The sequence below is a fragment of the Salarias fasciatus genome, chromosome 5, assembly GCF_902148845.1.
Source record: "Salarias fasciatus chromosome 5, fSalaFa1.1, whole genome shotgun sequence".
In the NCBI taxonomy this organism is placed as follows: Eukaryota; Metazoa; Chordata; class Actinopteri; order Blenniiformes; family Blenniidae; genus Salarias; species Salarias fasciatus.
The window spans coordinates 2,162,339-2,185,214 of NC_043749.1; the positions used below are offsets into that span (position 1 = coordinate 2,162,339).

At 44.7% G+C, this 22,876-nt stretch overlaps 1 protein-coding gene and 1 non-coding gene across 4 annotated transcripts in view; both read right to left on the reverse strand.

Moving 5' to 3' along the window:
- cntn4 (contactin 4) overlaps positions 1-22,876 on the reverse strand; it is a 200,745-nt gene that overhangs the window by 43,107 nt on the left and 134,762 nt on the right. For all 3 annotated transcript variants that reach the window (XM_030091110.1, XM_030091111.1, XM_030091112.1), the window contains 3 exons: positions 21,010-21,149; positions 13,522-13,651; positions 12,718-12,868 (listed from right to left, as the gene is read on the reverse strand). In XM_030091110.1, coding sequence (XP_029946970.1) covers positions 12,718-12,868; positions 13,522-13,651; positions 21,010-21,149 — 421 coding nt within the window. The remainder of the gene's footprint in view (positions 1-12,717; positions 12,869-13,521; positions 13,652-21,009; positions 21,150-22,876) is intronic.
- Positions 720-792, reverse strand: trnak-cuu (transfer RNA lysine (anticodon CUU)). Its single transcript has one exon. It is a non-coding gene; the product is annotated as a tRNA-Lys (tRNA).

Consider the following 22,876-nt stretch of genomic DNA (forward strand, 5'->3'; position numbering starts at 1 on the left):
CTGTTTTCAAAAAGTTGCATATTCAGTGACTCCAAGCACCATTTTTTGTGAATAGACCCCTGAAATACAAAGTTTTTCCTTTTCAATGTTGAAAATGCTGAAGTGAAAATGGGGCCTGATCCATTGGATGCTTTCCTTCTAGTTGACTTTATGCTGCTGCTTTAAAGGTCCCATATTGTACAGTTTTACAACAATTTCACAGAGGTGCTTTGGATTGCAGTCATGATAAATTTCAGTATCTTTTCTTCCTGTTCACGTTTTTTGGATGAATATTTGTTAGATATCACACCTCCTCAAAGGTTTATACCTGACATTGACAGAGATTTTAATTAATTCAGAGAGACCTTCAAGAATAAGCGACATGCGCCCAACATGCGTCCCACCTCCATGATCCGAGCAAGATAACCTCAGCAAACCGGAAATATCAGGGTTAACTAGCTTCAAGCTAGTTACACTACAGCAAAGTTCTGACCAGTCCAGTAGTGGAATTTGTACAGAAAAGTCTTGCACTACTGTTCCTGATCATCAACTGCTGCTTTTCGTAAGTCCAGAGGTTGAAAATTCACAGGCAGGTGTGAGTTGAGAGGGCTGAGTGAGCTGGGTGACTTTCTGGTGTCGGGTTTCAGGACTGATGGTGCTCAACGCCAAGCTGAAGTAACCAAACAGGATCTTCACATACCGTTCTTGGGGCGTCGAGGTGCTGCCTGCATAAAGGAATGCGCCCAACGTGGGGCTCGAACCCACGACCCTGAGATTAAGAGTCTCATGCTCTACCGACTGAGCTAGCCGGGCTGCACTTCACAGAACAAAATCGTGATTTCCATAACCGCAGACTTGCTAATTGTGACATTGGAGCCTGCTCCCTTTGCCGTTGAAGCTGCTGACTGGATGCTGGATTGTCCAAAGTACTTGGTAGATTAAGAATTTAGAGTTACCCAGAAACACAATCCAACTTGGCCTGCACGGTTTGTGTACTTCTACTTCTCTGCGCTCATGTGCATGTGTGGTTTCATAACAAAACAACTAATAGCACCAACTCATGTCCTGGCATGCTCACTATATCCTTTTTATTATTAGCATTTCTGTTCACTTGGCCACTGAAGCTAATGAATGGACCTTCATTTTTACGTGCAGCTGCAAAGTCACGGTCATGAAGTTGTGGTACGACAGTCCACTGAACTAGGATCGGTGTTTGATGATTTAATGACTGGAATGCTTTTCACACATGGTATTCAGTAAGTTTAAACTTGCAGTCAGTAGTTTGTAAGAGCTTTAATTTTCCATCACAATCAGGTGGCATTTCAAAAAATTTAAGGCAGAAAATGTTTGCCGCATTACATATTCTGCTTTGACATCACTCATTAAGTTAAGCATTGTCTCTGGATTCAGAGAGAAAGCCAGAATTTCTGGAGAAAACCCACAGAGGTGTAGGAAGAACATGCAAACTCGCATATTTTTCTTGTTAGAGAACCGATAAAACCACTGTAACATTACAGAAGAAGATTGTTAAAGAAAAATACAAAAGAAAGGTCAAACTTGTACACTGTGAGACGAGACAGCGGCACTGCAACAATCCTGTCTCTACTTTCAGAGGTCATCAAACACAAGTCGCACTTTTCCTCCCATGTGAATAGGAAACTTCGCTTCACTCACAGAAGACCTTCCAGACACGTTGTCCTGACCGCGACCGTCGTTCCGCTCTCCGCATGGTGCTAAAAATTCCTTGCCATGTGTCGGTAAACCTCCTCTCCTCCAACTGGTCGTCTGACTGAGCCGTGATTTACTCACCATGTGTGATAACAACGAGCTTGTTTGCACCGAGACATCCTGAATGCACTCGCAGAATTAAGCCACTGTTGTTTCAGACGCCCTGAACCACTGAGGGGGGAAACGTTTTTCAGCGAGATTAGTGTTCGGCCTTATCGTCGCTCGTCCACGGCGACTAATAAAAACCTATTTTGACCACCGGCCAGGCAGCGCTGTGACACAAGAGCTCGCAGTGAAATTCCTTGCCGGCATGATGCATTTGGTTGAAATTGTTTTTAATTAAAAGCTTCACCGCCTCATCTTACCAACACAAGAATCATTTAAAAAAGAAGTGATTGTGATTTTATTGTCAAAACTAGTGTCAAATCCTTGAATTGCTAATTTTCACCTGCTAACACACTGCGAGTCGCACAGTCCTGACAAGCACGCACGGTAGAAGTTAGAGCAGTGTGAATGTGAGTAACTGTGTGACATTTATCAGCAGCCTCCTTCCTTTCCCTCCTCTCCCCTTCCTGTGTGCCGAGGGACTGAACATCTGTAGCCGTCTGAAACCGCTAATCTGGGCTAGAAAGTAAGGTGGAGCTGATAAAACTTTGAACAGATGTTGCCATGGCGACCGGCTTCCTGTACTCACCTTGTTCAAAGATGTCAATCAAAGCGCTTACACTCCCGAGTGCTGCAGTGAGCGCGAGAAGCGCGGCTCCCGCACGGTTCAGGGTTTCCGTCGGCATGTCACGCCGACTAAAAGACGAGTGCTGGGAATCTTTGGAGCGTGTTTGAAATGAGAAAAACTCTGCCTGTTTGAAATCAGCATCTAAAAGACATCAAGCAGGTTGAAGACCTCCAGCTCGTGTGTAGAGGATAAACAGGTTCCGACGACGCTACGAGACGCTGGAGAAACATCTCCTGCTGTTTGTCTTAGGTATATTTTCAGCATATAAAGCAAAAGCTACAAAATGAGAAAACTAGAAGAGACTCACTGAGTGTAAACCTTTAATAGGCAGGATTTGCTGGTGAATTAGCTTTAATCAACCATCCGTCATTTGTCCATGAATTCCAGAAACGTGATCATGTTTGAGTCCATCATCACTTTTCTGTCAGTGTGAATAAGTACAGCGTTAGTGTGACTATCAGCGGACTCACGGTGTATTTAAAGTGGCTGTATCATGCAAAATTCACTTTTTGTATGTTTTAGCGTTGTTATATAGCTATGTACTCACCAAAAACACCCCCAAAGCGTTTTTTTTTCCTTCGTGCCTGCGTGTTTGAGCTTTCCTCCTGTTTGTGCTGCTCAGAGAGGCAGCCCCTCCCGCACTGCGAAAACGCTCCGTTTCCCACGTTCACGTCACACGGAGAAGACGGCTCCCCTGAGCCCCCCTCCCGCAGGCCCACGGCAATCAGCGTTGCCGCTTTTTTCTAACTCTGATTACGGAGATAAACTTTAACCATCGTCTGAAAGCAACAGTCAGGCAAGAGCAAGAGTCTGAAGGGTCTGCGCTTGGTGAGTTTCTAACAGGAAAAGACGTTTTCGCATGTATTTCCGTGTAGAGAAGCTTGAGCTAAAGAGCTAAAGCTAACCCTTAGAGACGCTAACGAAGCGCTGATTGGTTGAAGTACGCTGTCAGTCAAAGTCCACAGGGGGAGAGGCGGGATTTTCAGTGAAACAAAGCGTTTTCTCTTCCGGGTTTCAGAATTAGCCCCAGAAAATCTTTTATTTCACACAAAATGACTTTTCCTTTGCGCCAAAAATAAACTATTACCATGTTAATGCCATTTCTAGGGTTTGGACTAGCTAAAAAAGCATGATACAGCCCCTTTAAAGTTTTGGAATTTGGCAAAAATAAACAAATGTTATGTATCAACCGTGTGTCTGTCGCTGTTAAACCTCTTTCTGTAACATGTATGAATGCTTCTAGGCTCATACATGAAAAAATGGTTGATTTATTATCAAGGTAGTTCCTTTTTTTTTCTTAAGGCCATAAAATATGAGCAACCCTTAAGTATAGTATATTTTAAAATATAATAGGTGGTGTTATTTGAACGTTTTATTTTAACCCAATAGACTACACTAATGCAAAACCAAACTGCTGTTTGTGGTGTTTTTCATCTGCACTGAGCACTCCCAAGCACAACAGGAGCTCGGCTGGTATTTTGGAGTTGGCAGCACTTCTCCAGGTATATTTCATTCTCGGGGTGTCGTCGCCCTTCAGTGATTATCATACACACAAAGAATCCCATTCTCTGTCCCCGGGAATCTAACCAGCAGCAGGGGTCACATTGTCCTGCCTGCCCCCCAAACACAGTCTGAACCTCTTCTTTCAGAGGGATGATAAATAACTCAGGAAAGAAAAATGCTTCATTACAATAAAGAAAAATATATATTTTTTTTAGCATAAAGCATTTGCATAACACTGCCATCTCTTTCCTATTTTTAGATGTTTGACCTTTTGGACTGAGCTCGGCTGTGGAGAGAAAAGGAGCGTCCGTCAACTCCTCGGGGAGAGGAGGATGGGTGGCGGAATGAATGCAAAACTGCTAAGAAATATGTATTTATTTACATAAATTTGAAATAAAGAAGGAGTGAAACCAATCTGAAACTCAGGCACAATACCGACTGCTTTTCACTGAAACATCCCACATTTAGGCCTCGTGTGTGTGTGTGTGTGTGTGTGTGTGTGTGTGTGTGTGTGTGTGTGTGTGTGTGCTTACTGCAACAAATCAAGACATTTTTATGGTCACATGATTTGTTTCACACTGAAGTTATGATAGTAGTTATTCATGAGGTTAAAGTCTCAAGGAAACTAATATACCTCAGTCACATCTCTCTGTAAATGTCTCATATTATGCAAAACTCACTTTCTAATGGTTTTCAACAGAAATACGAGTCCTCTCAGCCTGTGTATGAGGCCGAGGACGTAAAGAGAGTCTGTCATCTCCCTCGCTTTCTCCACCTAATCAGTGAGTCTGTGCCCAAACAGGTGAAATCGGAGTTTTCCCCTTCGTGAAATCAAGTGGGGAAATGACCGCAATACTCAAATACTACCCGAAAACAGCACGGGGAAAGGTACAAACACAATGTTTTTGAATACAGTGTTGTTGGACCTCTGACACCTGTGTGGAATCATTGATAAGCTGTATAAGTTTGGCCCTGGTCTTATTATCTCTCTAATCTGCACAGAAAAGGCATAGTTTTTGTATTTAAGGTCAGGAAACTCATTTTGATGGTTGATCCACACTTGTAGCTGAGGTTCCCTTGTTGTGTAACATCACCACATGCTTAGATCAGTTCATTGTTTCATGCTGTTTTGAGGAAGAATGTCGACTTTGTTGGGCCGGCCTTGTACAGGGATTTCTTTTTAAAATCTAAATTAAATTATTTTCAATGCGTCGAGTTGAGAACTCTTCATGGTTAAGCGAGTGAAATAATCAGCTGTGATGGTTCAGGCAACGGTAAGACTCTAATGACAGCATTAAGTCAGTGAGAGGGTCCCACAGAGTGTGTGTGTGTGTGTGTGTGTGTGTGTGTGTGTGTGTGTGGAGAGGCAGGGCTTTTTATCCCTGCCACACCCAGAGCAGCTCCTTAATGCCTCCCTCCTGGGGTAAACACCTTGGAAGGAGCGAAAGAGCCAGCTCAAATATTTGCATGCCTGCCAAAGCTGCTGGAGATAAAATACTCAAGATCTTTAAAAGAAGAGGAAGGGAGGAGGTGGAGGGGTGTCAGCACAACATCCCGCGGCGGCCGGAGAGAGAGAGAGGAGGACGACCGCGGATCCGGGGAAGCCCGAGCGGCCGGCGAACAAACACGAGACACGCTGGGACGGCGCGCTAACGCGACGGCCGTGCTCGGCGACGCGGCGCGACGCGGCCGGCTTCCGCACTCATCAGCACGGGCCGCCGGGCTCTGCGCTCTCAGCCGCTTTGTTCCAGCTGATGTCATCTAAACCCGGTCCCTGCAGGGTTGTCTGGGGTAGATAAGACATCCCCTCCCCTCCACCGGAGGAGGAGCGGGAGGAGGAGGGAAGCCGGGGCTGCTGCTATGAAGATGGATTACCCAGCTGGTGACACCGGCTCCAAGACACTGTGGAGTGCTAACGCAATTAAGGCAATTAATCTTCAGCAAAAGGAGTTCGCAGCTCGCGCTTATGATTTCCACCTCTGTGTACAGGTGCACCAGCAAACAGGGACACGCTGGCACGGACTCCTGCACCGACACAAACAGCCCCGAAAGGCTGCGGCACGCACCGAGACGTCCGTCCGTCATCTGCAGCCACCCCGTCCCGCCTGCGGAAGCTTGAAGATGAGCCAGACCAAGTGGAGCAGCACCACCGGCGGCCAGAAGGGGCAGTCATGAGCTTAGAAGAGGGGTTTTCAACCCCGCAGCCACATGTGGCTCCTCAGCTCGTCTGGAGCAGCTCCATTAAAATTTCAGAAGATGAAATAGAAATAAACATTTGTTTTTATTTTGAGTTCAGCTGTATCCCACACAGATTTTAAAAAAAACCGTCGAACCTCCAGGAAAAAAAAAAAAAAAAGAAACAGCCTGACAGGGTGAACTAGCTCAGTCAGCCACAGCTCTGAGGAAAGGACAAAAGGACAAAAAGAAAAATGGAAAAGAAGAATAAAAATGTAGAGAAAAAAAATGGAAATCAGATAAAGAAAAGATAAAAGGAAAATAAAGAAAAAAAAACAAGAAAAATAAAGAAAGAAAGAAAGAAATTCCAAAAACGGAAGGAAGAAATAAGAAAAAGAAGACTTGCAAAAATAGTTGCAAGAATAAAACTTGTAATAACAGTTACAACTGGGAAACATACGGTGGCTGTAAACAGCCAAAGAGGCCAATATGTATAAAACTGTCTCGGAGGGAAAAATCCAGGACAAAGAAAACCTTCAAAAATGACCACAGCAGCTGGAAATGTAATAAAATATCACATAAATTGTAACTGTGACACTTCATTAATGCACCCCCTTTTTTTTAACAGTTCTTTCAAATGATTTTCTTTATTTCAAATCATTAGTATGCTTTGTGGCTCCAGACAAATTCTACTTGGTGGAAAACCATGAAAACAGCTGTTTTGGACATAATGCGGAATCTCACATTACAAACTTGCTTATCAATGGGTTGGTCACTTGATATGAATCATCTCAGATTTAGGACATCTTAATCTTTCACATATAAGACGGACACATATAAGCTTTAAATGCTCTCATTAACCAGCCCTCAAATGCATCATACCCTTGGGCCCTACAGCCAAACACCGCAATAAAAAATGTCATAGCCATTACTCACAATTCATAAAGGACGAAGTAATGTTTAACGTAATACTGACGCCATAAAAAGAAGCAAACAACCATAAGTCCCAGGATGTCCGGGGCAGGAGGACATTTTCACAGGGAGCAGTGGGCTGGATCTTTATGGGTGGTTAATGGAGAGGGAGTGAAGTAATGGATGGAAAGCGAGTGAGGTCAACTGATCCAATCAGAGAGGAATCTGAATTTTAAGGCGCGTCTGCCTGGAAGCAATTAACAAATGACGAAAGTGACTGAAGAGCAGCTGTGAGACGCCTGAAGCAGTTCTAAAAGACCAGCTCTCCACTGGACTGGGTCATTTTCTCAATACCAACATCAGTGGCACCTTCCAGTGTCATCGACTTCCTCAACTCACCAATTCTTTAGGTTTAGATCAGCGCGTCTGCTGGGTTATGAAGATAGAAATGCAGTGCCGATTACAGCAGCTGACCTGCCTCCATGTGTACGAAGAAATGAACGTTTTTACAGCCTTAAAGTAACACTAAGGAACTTTCAGTTTCCGTTGATTTTGGCGGCGCCAGTGGACAAAAGCGGTAGTGTTTTGCCTAAAGGAATACTACAGTTCCCATGAGGACTAGTGCGTGACGTCGTAAAATGCTGCTCCCGGTGGCATGCTGTCAGACTGAACTCGCCTACATTTGTTTCCAGTGGCTGTGTGAAGGACGGATAGCGACGAGGTCATGAATCTAATGGTGGCTAAACATTATTATATCATAATGTGACGCATGCCGTGTGCTGGGTTCCTACCACCCTCCTCACAGTTTCTTAGTCCAAGTGAAAGCAATACTGACGCCCTCAGCCCGTGACAGAGGGGTCATTCAACCCGTTGTAAGTCGATGTATCATCACAAAAGATATTAAAATGTTTTATTAAGGTTGAAAAATTCCTTAGTGTCGCTTTAAAGCTAGGGTTGGCGATTTGAATGAGATACATTTTTTTTAAATACTGGTTAAAATGATCTTTATGACCCGATGGGAAGCAATTCATTGCGTGTGTTTAAAGTAGTTTGGAAAATATCTGCTATCTACAGCAGGAGTAAAACGGGAAAAACAGCAACCAATAGTCTTGAGGGGACACCTTTTTTTAAACCAATCAAATCCCTTCGCCGTTCGACCTGCCCCGTGCGCGTACATGTACGCGTGCACTGACCCTGGTTCAGTGCGCGCGTTGAAGGATGGAGCGTCGTTGCAGAATGGCGGAGACAAATGTTTGGGGGTTGACTTACCGTTGAGTGCGCCGTAACTTGGCGTAGTGCAAATAAAGAAAAACGAAGAAACGAAGCGCTGAGGGCAGGTTACGCCAGGGACGCACTGGACGCGGAAGTGCCGTGCGCACCGCGCGCGCCTCGAACGTCTCCACTCCCAACGGGAGCTCCTCCAATGGGGTGGGAGCTGGGCGGAGCTAGCTAGGCGGAGCCTTGGGGAGATGCTACATGCTAACGCTAGTTTTCTAAGATCGCCAACCCGAGCTTTAAAGCACAGACGGAAAAACATGGCAGGTAAAAGGATCTGCGATTAGCATGCAGCTAATGTGTGCAACCTTGCTTTTTGTTTGTTCGAACCATTTGTAGGTTACATATTTTCACACAAAACATTATTTTCCAAACAAATAGTGGAGATGCAGTCGTTGACCCACCCGACGGATGGAGGTTTCATTTTGTGTGGCGGCCACTGAAAAACACAACTGCTCTGATGATTACCGTGACAGATGTTAAGCGTTTTTACTGCGTGGCACAGAACACACGGGTGTTTGTGTGTGCGTGTGTGTGTGTGTGTGTGCGTGTGTGTGCGTGTGTGTGTGTGTTTTACACTGAGAGATGAGAGAGACGAGAGATGATGAGAAGGAGAGTAAAGGGGGGAGCCGTAATCAGCACATTTAAAGAGTCTGGCATGTGTTTTCAAGCTCAGTAAACAGCCAGCCTGCTTCCTCGTCAGTAATAAAGTCCAGGATCATGGCACGGAGAACAAAAAGAAGAAATAATTTCCTTTTAATGCAATACAGCTGGGACTGTTTGAATTTTAATTTCAAATCTGGGCTTGTTTCTTGTTAATTTTGGAGCAGCAGCACAGGTGGTCCGAGCCCAGCATCATTTATTTAGAACGGGTAAAAGCATTAAAACACATCACACGACATCAAACAGACTTTCAGAACAGGCCTGGATGAAGACGTGGAGAAAGAAATCCAGCAGCTAATCGTCCATTATCGACAGACCGCCGAAGCTCCCAAAGCAAATCGCCGAAGAAAATCTTTCTGCATGAATTTCCTCAACTTTGATTATGCAGGAGTAATTCATAAGTCATATTACAACAGTTAGAATCTTCAAAAATGTATTATTCATCACAGAAGAGGCTCGTTGTGCGATTCTGAGCCGAGAACAGATAAAAGAAAATCTTCTGTGAAAAGTTAAGACATCATGCTGAGTGTAAATATGAAATATAATCCAACGATGAGCAGATTATTTGAAAAATAAAAGCTTTTCGAAAGTTGGATTGTGGTACAGAAAATAAATACATTTGGACTGAATTGTCATTTTTAAAGCCAGAGCAGGGATGTGAAATTCATCTTCAGTGGCCACACAACACAATCGAGAAGACCAGTGAAATTATGAACAACTATTATATAACAATAAATTCCATTTTTTTTTCCATCTTGGTGCAAAGATATGAGCTCATCATGGAAAAGTCAACATTTATTCACATCATACTTATTTTTATTCAGAGTAAAAGAAGTGAATTTGAGATTTTAGAATTATAGTATTTACAATGAAACGTCCGAGAAACACGTCTTCTGTTTGTAGCTTGTTTTTCATTCTGAACAATGTTTTCAAACGTGCATAAAATTAATGTATTTTCTGGTCGGGTTGGTCGTGGGATATATTGAGAGAATCAACCTAAATATCAAAATATATAGGTTCATATCATCTGTGACCACTAGGTGTCTCTGTATGACAACAGAACGCTGCCACAGGTACATCAAACAATAAAAACAGAGCAGAGAGAGTTCAGAGTGTGTGAGACACTAGTGAAGGATAAAACACGATGGTCGGAGCTGAGGAACAGATGGAGACTTCTGGAGGAGCTGTTATGTTCTAAACAGAACCCGTCTGGTCACGATCCTGTGTCCAGTGAACAGTGGCGTCACAGAACCTTGAGGCCGTCTCTCAAACTCAGTAAAAGGTCTAAGTTTCAAGGTTCTCTTCAAGTTTCATTCCCAACACTCTGTCTTTATTTCAATACGCTCCAGTTTTTGTGGAATCGGGCTCGGTGACAGGCTGTCGGGGAAACAAGGCGTCTATTTACCTTTGATGCTGCTTTTGTCGCCTCACAACAGGCGTGCGTCCGGGCCGCTCCCAAGACAAACGTGAAACCTATCCAAGACTCTGAATCCAAAACAGCCATGTCCAAAAAGGCCCGAAGGGTGCGGCGGCGGCGGCGGCACAGGGCGAGTGAAGGGCACCAGCAGCGAAACCACTATGCAAATCCCCCCGCCACTTTGTTTGACAAGCAACAACACGGCTTTGTATATATGCAAAGCCTGGCAAGACGCTGTGCACACAGCCCTGCTGTCATGCCGGAGCGGTGACACCCGACGGGTGACCCCTGTCTCCACCAAGGCCACCGGGCCAGACTTCACACTTCATCCGGACAGGCAGGAAACGCACGCGGCCATAAAGTTATCCCAAGTAAGCACACACTGCGTGTCAGGGGTCAGAGGTGGCTGGACGCCCAGCTCGCCCTCCTGTTCCTCGCAGGCTGGAGAGTCGGGACTGGATTGTGGGGTTTTCTGTTCGCCGTCCCCGCCGAGGTGAACAGCTCTTGATTAGCACTTTGAGTTCACTCAGCAGCGCGTCTGTTCGGCTGCTAAGGAGCCGCAGATGAAAGACGGAAAACCAAATGATCGGCGCCATGCTGGTTTTTTTCTCTTAGCCGAGCGCGAACGCGTAGTGGGAGCGAATCAGAATGCAGCGGCGGAACACAAAGTTCGACAGAAGCTTTTGATGTGCTGTGTTCTTAAACACCCTCTTCCTGTTTAGAGGAAGCGGGGCCACACAGACCTGCTCCCGTCACTGATCCGCCTGCTGCTGGGCCTGATGGGAGCGCAGAGGTGGAGTCACTCCTCCTGAGAAGGAGCTGTGATACAGAGAGCATCATCCAGCGAAGGAACACTTCACGGCTGCTGGGCCGGGCTTTATTGATCTGACAGTACATCTCACTGTTGTGCAAATAGTATTTCTCACTTAAAAAAAGTGTCTTTACAACATTAGGAATGCTTCAGTATGGTTCCTATTGAACAGTCCAGGGCAGGGACATCAAACATGTCAGTTCAACCACACACAGCCCCATTTGATATTGAGAGAGCCAGACTGGTGAAATAAAGCCATAATAACCGTTGAATTTAACTTTAAAGTTTTGGAGCACAGTATAGGTGATGAAAATGTCTCTGTTTTCACATTTACGACCAAAAATTACTCCAATCTCGACATAAAGTCAATTTTAATGAAACTTCCTGTTGGTAAACACAGTGAAATGCCCCCCCCCCAAAAAAAAAAAACAAAACAAAACAAAAAAAAACAAAAAAGAAACACTTTCCTATATGGCAGCAACACTGACACCTCAGCTCAGCTCTCAGCCTTTTGTTGTGTCCACTACTCTTAAGAAATTTGTTAAAAAAAAAAAGCTTTTATTTGGTCTGGTTATAAACACCATTTCTACAAAAACCCACACAGATCAATGCAGCAGTTGTGTTATTTCCACACTGACTATAAAAACCTTAAAAACATTTAAAGAGCCTCACAACACAAAATGTCACAGTTTCAGACAGTAAAAGAAACAATATCACCACTAAAAGACAAACAGAAAAAGGTTTATAATGGAGCTGTTTTTCTGCTTCTGTTTCTAAAGGCATCAAACGTTCCAGAGGACTCTGCTCAATGTGAAAATATCCAAGATGTTGTCGACAGAAATGTGTTATCCTGTCTCATAAAAGGGAGATGGAGGTGACACTTCTGGGTCTGTAAGCAGGACGAGGAGCCGAAGCTCATCCGGAGCAGCGCAGAGGAACAGACGGACTCTTTTTAAGTGACCAGCAGTAAGATCTGACTTAATTCACACTGTAAACCTTTAGAAGGAGCTCAGATCTACTCCTGGAGGAAAACAACTACAACAAAAAACCTCAGGCACTCCTTCAAGCCTCGCTGACAGATGACGATGTGTAAAGCTCGCCGGGTTTTATCAGGACTCTGCTGCCGGTGCAAGTACAAGCACAGAGCCGATAGCTGACACTGGAATCAGCGCATCCTTAACCACAGACACTGGATTACTGCGAAGACGTCATCTAACTCCTCATATCACCATCATTAAATGTGCCTTGGCAAACTGCGGTGCTCCACCTGCCTCAGCCGAAGTGTGAAGCCACATTTCTTCATTTTTCATAGTGTGTGTGTGTGTGTGTGTGTGTGTGTGTGTGTGTGTGTGTGTGTGTGTGTGTGTGTGTGTCGTCTGAGATCAGCTGGGGGCGACTGACGTGAAATCACGCACATTAAAAGGTGTGATCTCTGGCAGTTGGCGGCATTTTGACGGTGTTTTGGGTGCAGGGTGGAGTGCAGCAGGTCATCTCGGCGGGCTGAAAGGTTTCAGAACGTACCTGCTACTCTCTCGCAGCGGCTCGCTGCCCTTCCTCCAGGAGATCACTCCCCACGGAGACATCTTGGGCTTGCACTCGACCAGCAGGTCTCCCCCCACCTTCACCAGCGTCTGGCTCCTCAGTTGATTGTGGGAGAAATCTGGGGCAACAGCTGAGACAAGATCCGCATAATAAAGCTGGTGTTTGCAAAAGACTCACATCAGACCCCCCCAGCCTCCCTCCCTCCCATCCAATCCATCTCCGAGCCTTTATCTCATATTGAATGTATCGCTCTTCTTTGTTTTCGGCGATTTTGCTCTCCAGTAAATGCATGAAATTACAGCCATGGAAAGTTCTTCATCACCGATCTTTATAACGTGAATAATTAGAAAGAATCGCAGCGATGCTGAGCGCTGATGCTGGAGCTGAGGGGATTGATCTTTATGTTCTGTGATTGAGATGACTTTCCCCTGCGGTAAACAGCCGTCCGCCACCGCCCTGTCGCCCTTTCCTCTGATGTCCACCTTGAGCTTGACGCCCGGTCGTATCGAGCCGGGCTCCGATCGGGGGACAGGATCGGGACGTCCGGCGCATGAATGCCGGCCGGCGTCTGAGAGTGACAGGCCCTGACAGGGCGGATGGGCGAGGCCGGCGAGCGGAGCAGCTCTGGCATACATCACTGTCAGGCCGCACACATTCATCTTATAATTAATGCTTTTCAATTAGAGGGCAATAGGAGGGAGGCCAGAGGTCGACCAGGAAGAAGAAGAAGAAGAAGAGGGACGGACTGAAGGACGGGCTGGCACTGTACAGGTCTGCACTCACCAATGACTCGGAGCTCGGCGTTGGAGTACACCTCGCCGTGCTTGTTCCCGGCCACGCACTGGTACATGCCCGTGTCGGACAGGGTGAGGCGGCTGATGGACAGCACTCCGTTGGCGACCTGCACACGCTCCTGTCGACACAAGACACACATGGCATCGACGTGCCTTTCTTTCCCCCCTTCGACGCTCATCTGCATAAAAACAGGCCGGCCGGCGGGACCCGTGAATTATGGCGTGGAAGTGACAGACGTGGCAATAAATCTGGGTTTTCATCACTAATGGAGGGAAAGGCTTGGGTGGATGGAGGCAGGCTAGCAGAAAATGACCCTAATCAATCTACATGTTTATGAGAGCGAAATAAAAGCGTGGCCTATTTATATCTGCGCCTGCACCACGGGGGCTGTTTCCCCTTCAGCCAAGAGTGCGGGATGAGAGGGGAAGGGATATCGTAACATCTGAGGTATTCTGCTTTGTGAAAATTGCTTTCCAGATAGGCATGCTCCATACATACTAAGTCTGGAGTACAGGGGCTGCATCTCCTCTCCATCTGATTCCGACCGGCTGCGGTGCGTCAGACAGCAACTCCAGCACGATACATCAAATTAAAGGGTTTTAAGGAGTGGATGAGGGTGTTTAATCACCATCAACTGTTCCTGAACACTTTCTTAAAATACTACCACATTGTCCTATCAGACATGCCTGGTGTCCGTCTCCAGGTAGAACTGCAGCGTTAGTCCAGCAGTTGTTCCAGAACCTTCTGTGAAGCTGGTCCTCACCTCTGGATGTTCTGCTTCTAGCTCACAATTAGCCTTCTTTGTTTTCTTCATCACAGTGACAGTTTGTCTCCTGCAGGTTTTTCTCACACTGTGAACTGTTTTGATGCTCTTTTCCTGTTTTCTATTTTTACACTAAATTCTGACGTTTTGCTTCCACTCAGTCAAATCTTGGTTGTAAAAGTTTTATTGCTTGTTTTTTCCTTTCAATAGTTTTTCGAGGCATCCTGTCGTCATGCAGCTACATTTAGTGGTTCCAGTCTGCATTCTGATATAGAAGTTCCTTTTTAAAGCCAAACAAGTGTGACTTATATTCCAGAATATACAGTAATGAGCCGCCAGTCAAACATACACACCCAGCAAAAAATGGTCCAAACCACGTCCCAAAGACCGTTTTTGCACGTCCAGTATTGGTCCCATGAAGGTGGCGGTAACATCAACAACAACATCAACATGTTTGTTTTCACTGTGACTAGTTAATATGAGTAAGAAAAAGAGCAGCTTCAGCTCACTTCAAAAAAGGTGGACAGTTAAACCAGACCCAAGTTCTCTTCCAAGTTATGCTTATTTTATGCCAGCAAGTAAGGATTATTTACAAGAAAGTTCTCCCTACTCGAGTGCTGTGGTTATTTATTTCCTTGCTTTACTCTTGAAAGCAATAGTTCGTCTACGGGTACTGCCTTGAAGATACCTGATCTCATCAGATCTCAGAAGCTAAGCGGGCTGGATGCAGTGAGAGAGTGGGTGGTGGCTGGAGGGGCTGATGGAGCTGTGGCTACATATGCAGCTGACCACCATCGCAAATGATGTGAATAATGTAACTGTAACTGACCGAAAAAAAATCTGTGATTAAAAAAAAGAAAGCAAAGTATTATTATTAATTGAATAATATTATTAATGTTGTGAAGTGGGTTTGTTCTGACTCCCCTGAGAACATCTTCTGAATGTGTAGAGATTCAACCTTAGCGTTTTGGACCACTTTTTGCTCAGTCTGTACAAGATAAAGACTCCAGTAGTTTTCAATACAAGCTTCATGATTCCATTTTCTTGTCTCCTTTGCTTCATATTTCAATTTCTAAATCTTCATCTTATGCCCTAAACATTTTGAAATTCTTAGTTTGAAAGTAAAGATTTCTATTTGGCGTCATGACTTGGTTTACTGTCTAATGGAGGTTTACTGGTGGTCATTTTGACATACAGCGTCACCTAGTGGTCCCAGATGGTATGAACCAGTATTGTAAAAAACAAAACAAAAACAAAACAATCATGCTTTTTCTGACTCAGATTGTCTTTTCAGTTTTTTCTTCTTTTTTCAATATTCAGTCCAGCGTGTTCACATTATATCAAATTGACTGTCTGAATCACATAATTTTTTAAACATGCAATTTTAAGTTTTAAAATTAAAAAATAGAACCAAAAAGACATTTTTTTTTTTTTTTTTTTGGCCAGTAAATTGCCATAACAAGAATTTCATCTATCATTTGCAATAAATATCCTTTTGTCATTCACTAGAAGAGTCACAGTGTGAATATTTTGTAATAATATTGAACATTTTGATTTATTTTAATGTACGGGGTATTATCAGGAGACACTAAGTTTTACCGTTTGCCGACGATACACAAACCTTTACATGAAACCACTTATCAACTGGTCACATTAGAACCTTGTTTGCATTTGCCACTGTATAAATAAAAAATCGGATTGAATTTCAATCCGATTTGGTTTGATTAAGACAAGCTTAAACGGAAGGTTGTCAAGAAACGTGACCGAATGCTCCTAACAGTGTTCTCTTGGCAGATGGAGGGTTAAACCGTTTCCCACAGCTCTGTGCAGCTGTGTCAGAGGTTTTCATGTCCTGGTGCTTCTCGTCCATTTGCGTTTTCCATCAGGCTCGGTTGCAATTTCATTAGCACACATTTCCATAGGAGAGAGTTGGGCAATTCCGGTGGCCGGGGATTAAGGTGCCTCCACATGAAAAACAGGGAATGAAAGAACCCAGAGTAATCCTGTGTCTGAGCGGGTTGCACCCAGATTTCCATACGGCTCGGCGGCTCCGGATGTGCACGCAGGGGGCGAACATCCCTGCTGGCGGAGGGAGGCAAATGGTGGCGTATATCAGTCTGTTGCACGGAGGAGCACTCCCGTTTACGGCTGCTATTAATTAACCATGACGTTCCTCTGGAATCAGCAGTTTCTCAAGCTGGGACCTGGGGGGACCATCTGTACGCCTTATGCTGAATAAAAATGATTGGCAGTGTCACTGCCAACAACACTGCGATGATTCATCCCATCTAAACATAAAGGACATTAAAGATTGAATGGACTCCTGCTGTTTAGGAAAGTGGGCTTCTAAAGGTTTGATTGCGCTCCGGTAAAAGAAAAGTAAGCACACCCCGAGGAAATCTTTTAGAGGGTTGGACATATTTAACTTTGTACACTCAGCCAGACGCTCGTGTTGACGAGGACGACAAAACTGTGATCCCCTCCAAAGCGGTGGCTGTTAGTGAAGAAATACCCACACTTTACAGGTAAAAGGAAAACTTTGCTTTAATTTGCCTTAACGCTGACTGATCCAAGGTGACAGATTATATATGAATAATTAAAACAGTGCGACACGTGGAGCCTCAGTTTCTGAGTCAAAGCACAGTTTTAAAATATTCACCATTGAAATTAATAAATTTTTCAATTGGAAATTGTAGATTTCTTTTCAATGCAGAATATTCAACTGTCAATCTGAAATCAGGCAAAGTGACTGAAGTAAAGATGCTCAGGTGGGTTAATCTTCCTACGATGCAGGTCAAATTAGTGTAATGTCTTTCTGATTGGAGACAAATGGATGCAGACTCTTTAATTTCTCCAGGTAATCACACAGTGTTGTTTGAGCTCCATGCAGATTGCAGATCATTTCTCCCGCAGTCTATTTTAAAAAACTCATCACAGTGAAAATAATTCACAAGGTTCCAGAGCCTAAATGTCAGCGGTTTAAATGAATAAGACAGGTCCCACGTTCCCTTTCACACAACCAGTATATAATTCTTCACATCTAATTTGGAAGCTCCTGTTTCCATTTTACAGATTTTAGGGAGTTAGAACTGTACAGGCTTATTTTGGACGCACTTAATTCCTTAAAAACAAATAGAAAATGTCAATTTTCTGTGCCATCAGTTTGAAAATGTCATCTTTAGAAACTGTGTTGTTTCAGTTTGAAAAACAATATTATGATCACCACCAGAGAAATGATGGAAAACATCATCGAAACTGGAACAAGCGCCGTTTTATATTATGTTACCAAACAATGTGAATCCACTGCTGGGGATTTAAGATGAGGGGAGGATTACTTCAGGCCCGTCTTCAAATGTCGCGGCACATACGAAACAACAAACCTTATTAAATGGATTTAAACTTCACATCTTTGATCTCTGACAAAGGAGAAAAGGGGAAGTCTGAGGCCTGGGCACTAAGAGGAAGTATTAGTGGTTACTGAGGTAAAACGCTGAGGAGAAATCTGCTGATTCTATTCACAAACGTTTGATTCATTTGCTGAGCGGAAATAAAAGAAGTATTAGACTTCAGCTCAGCTCAGCTCAATAGTGGCTTTGTAGCAGCGACAGAAAGCTCCAGCTGAACCCGTTCCTGCTCTTAAACCTGAATGAACTGGAAAGGTGAGGAATTCCAAGATCCCTCACTGAACAAGCAGTTCCAGATGAAAAGGTTCAAGGATTTCTACTTTAACGTCTCTGTTGCGCCCAAACTGCTTCTGAGAGCATTTTTTCAAAACGTTTGAGTGTTTCTGAGCATCACTCCTGAGTAAACAGACCCCCAAACACAACCAGAGTTTCATTTTTTTACTTGATAATGTTGTTGTGCTAGAGTTTCTGTTGCTAGCTGTTAGCTTTAGCATATGCCACGACTGTTTCTGGTCTTTGCTTCAGACTAAGCTAATGAGCTGGATAAGCTAAAAGTTGATCAGCTTTTTACACGTATTCCATCAGCATAACAAATGAAGTGCTGTTAGACTTAATTTTGGTTGAATTTTCCTTTTTTTATTCAATAATTACATAGTGGTTTGGATCAGTTGGACCCACCGAGTTTCTTGCCACTCACGCCTTTTCTAGTACTGAGTAGTTATTTTTGGTTAAATGGTAAAACTTTATGTGTTTGATGTTATTTGAAATTAGTGGAACCACGAAGAAGATTTAAAAAAAGGAAAACCCACAGGTATCACATATTTATGATAGTAAAAACTGCACGTATTGCTTTGTTGAATCTATGAATAGTTTGAGATTATTCCTGGAAGTCAGTAGATTACAAACTGGAGTCCTGGCAGGAATCCCCTCAGCTCAGTACACCACAGCCACCCGTCCTGACGGTGGTCCCGCACTCCTCTAAACAGGCTCGATCCTGTTTCACGCTGGAGTTTCCTTTTTAATTGCGGAGCCACTTAATCCTGCCGGCGTCGTCAATAAAGCGACGCAGAGCGAGGCCCTTCAGAGGAAAACAGCCGCCGGGGAGGACGGATTCCGGCGAACCGACAAAACATCGCCAGAAGCTGGAGGAGCCTCTGACCAGCAGACAAAAAAAACCCCAAAAAAAATCAGGTTGAACACGACTATTATTGGAAAGTCTAGACGTGGTTGGTGTTGTAAAACATTTATACTGACATTTAATAACTGAGTGCACATAATGTGACCGTCTGGAATGACGGCCGGGAAGTGATGTTTTTCGGAGACGTCTCCATTCCTGCTCCTCCATGTGAGGAAACTCTCGGCAGAAGTGAGTCTGCACAGTCGGAGAGGTCCGATTGATTCACCGTAATAAATAACAACAAATGGCACATCCTCTCCCCACCGCTTCTTACATCATTGACCTTTCCCTCTCCCACTCATTAAGCCCGCTGTGGTTAATGGTGGCATTTCAAACAATGTAACACCTTTGCTGATTAATCCATTCGCCCATGCGTTCCGAATCCGAACGCTTCGAGGAGGAATCTGCTGCAAGAGCAGCATGGTTGGGCGTGGCAATCCTGGGATATTCATCTGAATTCTCTCGGAAAGACGCCACAAATGCACCACTTTGAAGAAACTACTATGAACTATCGTGCTCTTTTCCTCTTGATCTGCACAGCTGCCGATTTGAGTGCTATACCTCGCATAAACGCGTTTCCCCGGCAGCTGAACAGACTGTTGACTGGCTGACAGCGAGCGCCGCCTGTTTTCCTTGAATGTGAGAGAGGCCACGCCGCACGGAGCGTCGCCCGCGGTGAAACCAAGACAGAGCGGCTCGGTCTCAAACCACGCACGCCACATTCGGGCGCTGATCGATATCCTGCGCTGTGTTTGTCGCCCTCTTTTTTTTTTAGGCATAATGAATCTAATCAGCATAATGCTTGTTTGTTTATCAGGTGCGAGCAGAGCCCAGTGGCCGATCAGTCTTCTCTGCGGCACACTGGCCGAAGGGCCTGATGCAATAATCCTGTGTAAATAAAATAAGATCTTTTTTCTTCCTGTAAGCGAACGGAGCTGAGCCACATGAGGAAGTGGGCTGATCCGACTTGTAATAGACTCATCTCTCACCACAGCGTTCATAATGGGAACTCAGAAAGGGGCATGGAGGCAAATTGAAAGCAGGATATACAGTGTTTATACGGAGAATCACACTTTTTCGTCCTTGGCGGCGCGGGATTAATAACAGCAGTCGGCGAGGAGAGATTAAACAGAAGATAAGGGCGGCTCTCACATCGGCGCGCTCCGCAGACGACCATGAAATACTTGGCCTGTGTACAGCTTAGTCTCTTAGCGCAGACAATCCCGCAGTCTAATTCCTTGGAAATGAATGGTGCTTTTTGAAGACGGCGAAATGCAGCCCGCCGCACAGGAGGCCCCCGCGTCGCCACGATGCACGGCAATTAGTCAGCAAAGCTGTGGAAGCACAGCACACGGTTTTCAGGGTGGGGAGGAGACATCTGCGCTCAAAGCTGCCGCAGTGAGAAGTCCGTAACCTTTGGGGAGGATCTTCATCCTGAAGGTGTGAATAAACACCCGGCATGAGGGATGAACCGACGCTGACGCCGGCATCGGGTCCGACGCTGCTCAAATCCCTGCCGCAGCCCGGTGAGCGCCACGCGGCGCCGACCACCAGAGATCTGATCAGAGGAGCCGTTTTTCTCAATTTCCATCAAATTAAATTCTTCTGGAGCCACAGAAGAGATTTTATCATAAAAGATCACCCAGCTTATACAGTTATTTATGGAGTTAAGCTTGGCATACAGTCACGTTAGAAGCACGGTTTAGCTTTTTCAACCATTTTTAGCAGCTTTTATGTTCTTAGCTATTTTAACCAGTTCAGCTAGCTGGGTTGTTTAAGCCACTTGGACAAGCTGTTTTTTTAAGTCATGCAAGTCCTTTTAATTCTTGATAGTTTCAATAATTTTGCTGACTTGTGTTTTCAGCCAGTCTTCCTTCTGACGCCTTGTTTTCTGTTATTTTAGCAGTTTTACCAATTTTAGCGTGGAGGGTCTTTTTGAAATTAAGCCAGCATTTTTTTTTTTTTTTTTTTTTTTTAAAAAGAAGATGACGCTCCGATGAGGCTGTTTTGGAGGTGGTTTGTGGCATATTGTCATATCGTTTGTGTTTGCCGTGTGAATGAGGCTTGATGGCATTCATCAGGACGGGCATCAGTCGGTAGCTACGTGGTGCTCGTATTCGTACTCTGCTCACCTCGGTGGACTCCAGGTTGTCTCCGTTCTTCATCCACCGGTAAGAAGGCTTCGGCTTCCCCGTGGCTTTGCACTCCCACACCAGCGAGTCGTCGATGAGCTTCTGGACATCCTCGGGTTTCACGATCAGGTGAGGAGGGGCTGCAAAGACAGAGCGATCGTTTACAAAATGACAATCCTCTGATTTAACCAGGTCACTTCTTACCAAACCATCCATCTTCTACGCCTTTAACATCAGGACGGAGGTCACAGAGGGCACCAAGCAATTACAGCAACACACACACACGGAAAAAATGTATCTGAAAATGATTAAGCTCATAAAATAACCAGAAAAGAATCAATAAAAGAAAAAAAAAATTAACATTCAAGGCATCATAAAAATGTCAAGACCTAAAACAAGCTCAATCAATATGTTTTCCATTAAATAAAATACGCTACATATTCCGATGTTAAACAATTTGAATGCTCGGTTCTTGTTCCTGCTTCCGTCTGAAAGCAGATCTGATCTGTGCTGCGTAAGAGCAGGAAGAGGGAACTGCCTCACATTACCCTGACAGCGTAAATGCAGCTTATCACTCATTTTCTCTCGAAGATACCGTGGAATTTGACAGCATGAGCCTTTTTTCCCCGAGCGCTGCCTGACAGGCCCCCACCAGATTAATATCAGGGGGCTTTTAAGGACATGAGGCTTGCAGGCACAACTGTGTCATAAAAAAAGAAAAGTATTGCTTTCACTACCTTATTTACAGTGACTCATCTTCATAGGTCACAGTTTGTGCAGTAAAGGAAATTTAATATTCGGCTGAGTGCCTCTTCCTGAGTTATCTGCTGAACTGATACCATGTGTGTATATAAAGAAGGGGAATTATCTTCTGAAAACAATACAGGCTGTTAACCTAAAATGTACCTGCTGTCTCGTGATGTAAACGATCGCGGAGTCACCTGAGGACGTGTGGCATCGTTCAGAATGAAGGTGAAGTGTGAATGGAGGTCGTTCACTGGAATAATCGCGTTTAGGTTCAAGCAAATCAGCGTTTTCCAACCAGGAAGGAAGAGGTGGAGCCCGGACTGTGTGTGTGTGTGTGTGTGTGTGTGTGTGTGTGTGTCAGTGAAGCTCTCTGTGGGTCAGAAAACCATCATCCTCTGTCACACGAGGCCAGCGGCGGGACAGGGAGGGACGCTCCATTCGCCTGACGTCGCTCTCAAGCGCTGACCTTTGAGGGGGATTTTTCACTAACGGAGCGAATCCGCCTCTAATTGGCTTCAACACACAACTGCCTGTTTTTGTTTGTTTGCCTAAAGAGAGGAGCAACTCAGTGAGACGGTCAGCGCCTGCAGAGCCGCTTCAGTGGGCGTTCAGAGGAAAAACCTGGATTTAAATAAAGCAAGGAAGGGGAAAAAAATAACAGTTGTGTGAGGAGAGTATCATTAAAATCTCTCCATTATGAAATAAATATTTGTGTTTGCAGTCTGGTCCCGGAGATCCTCCACTGTTACCACCTAACTTGAGCTGGAGGTTTCTGCTGCAAACAGCTCCGACTGAGAGTCTGGTTATTTACGCTGCCACTGGAGTAAAAACGTCCCCTTTCCGTCTAACGCAGCGTCTGCACCAGCCTTCACTGTATCGCAGCTGCTTTCACTGCGGAGTGAAAGGCAACAAACACAATCTCTGCGTTCACATGGGCATTTTCACATCAGCTTTAATCAGCTGTGGCGTTTGTGCTTTTATGTGTTCAGTCAGTGGGAGGGAGGCTGGATAGCATCACACCCGTTCAGATGGAAGCGACTCTCCATCAAATCCAAACTTCAGCGATGAAAATCGTCATAGCTACAAAACACATTTATATTCTGTCAGTTGCAAGACTTTC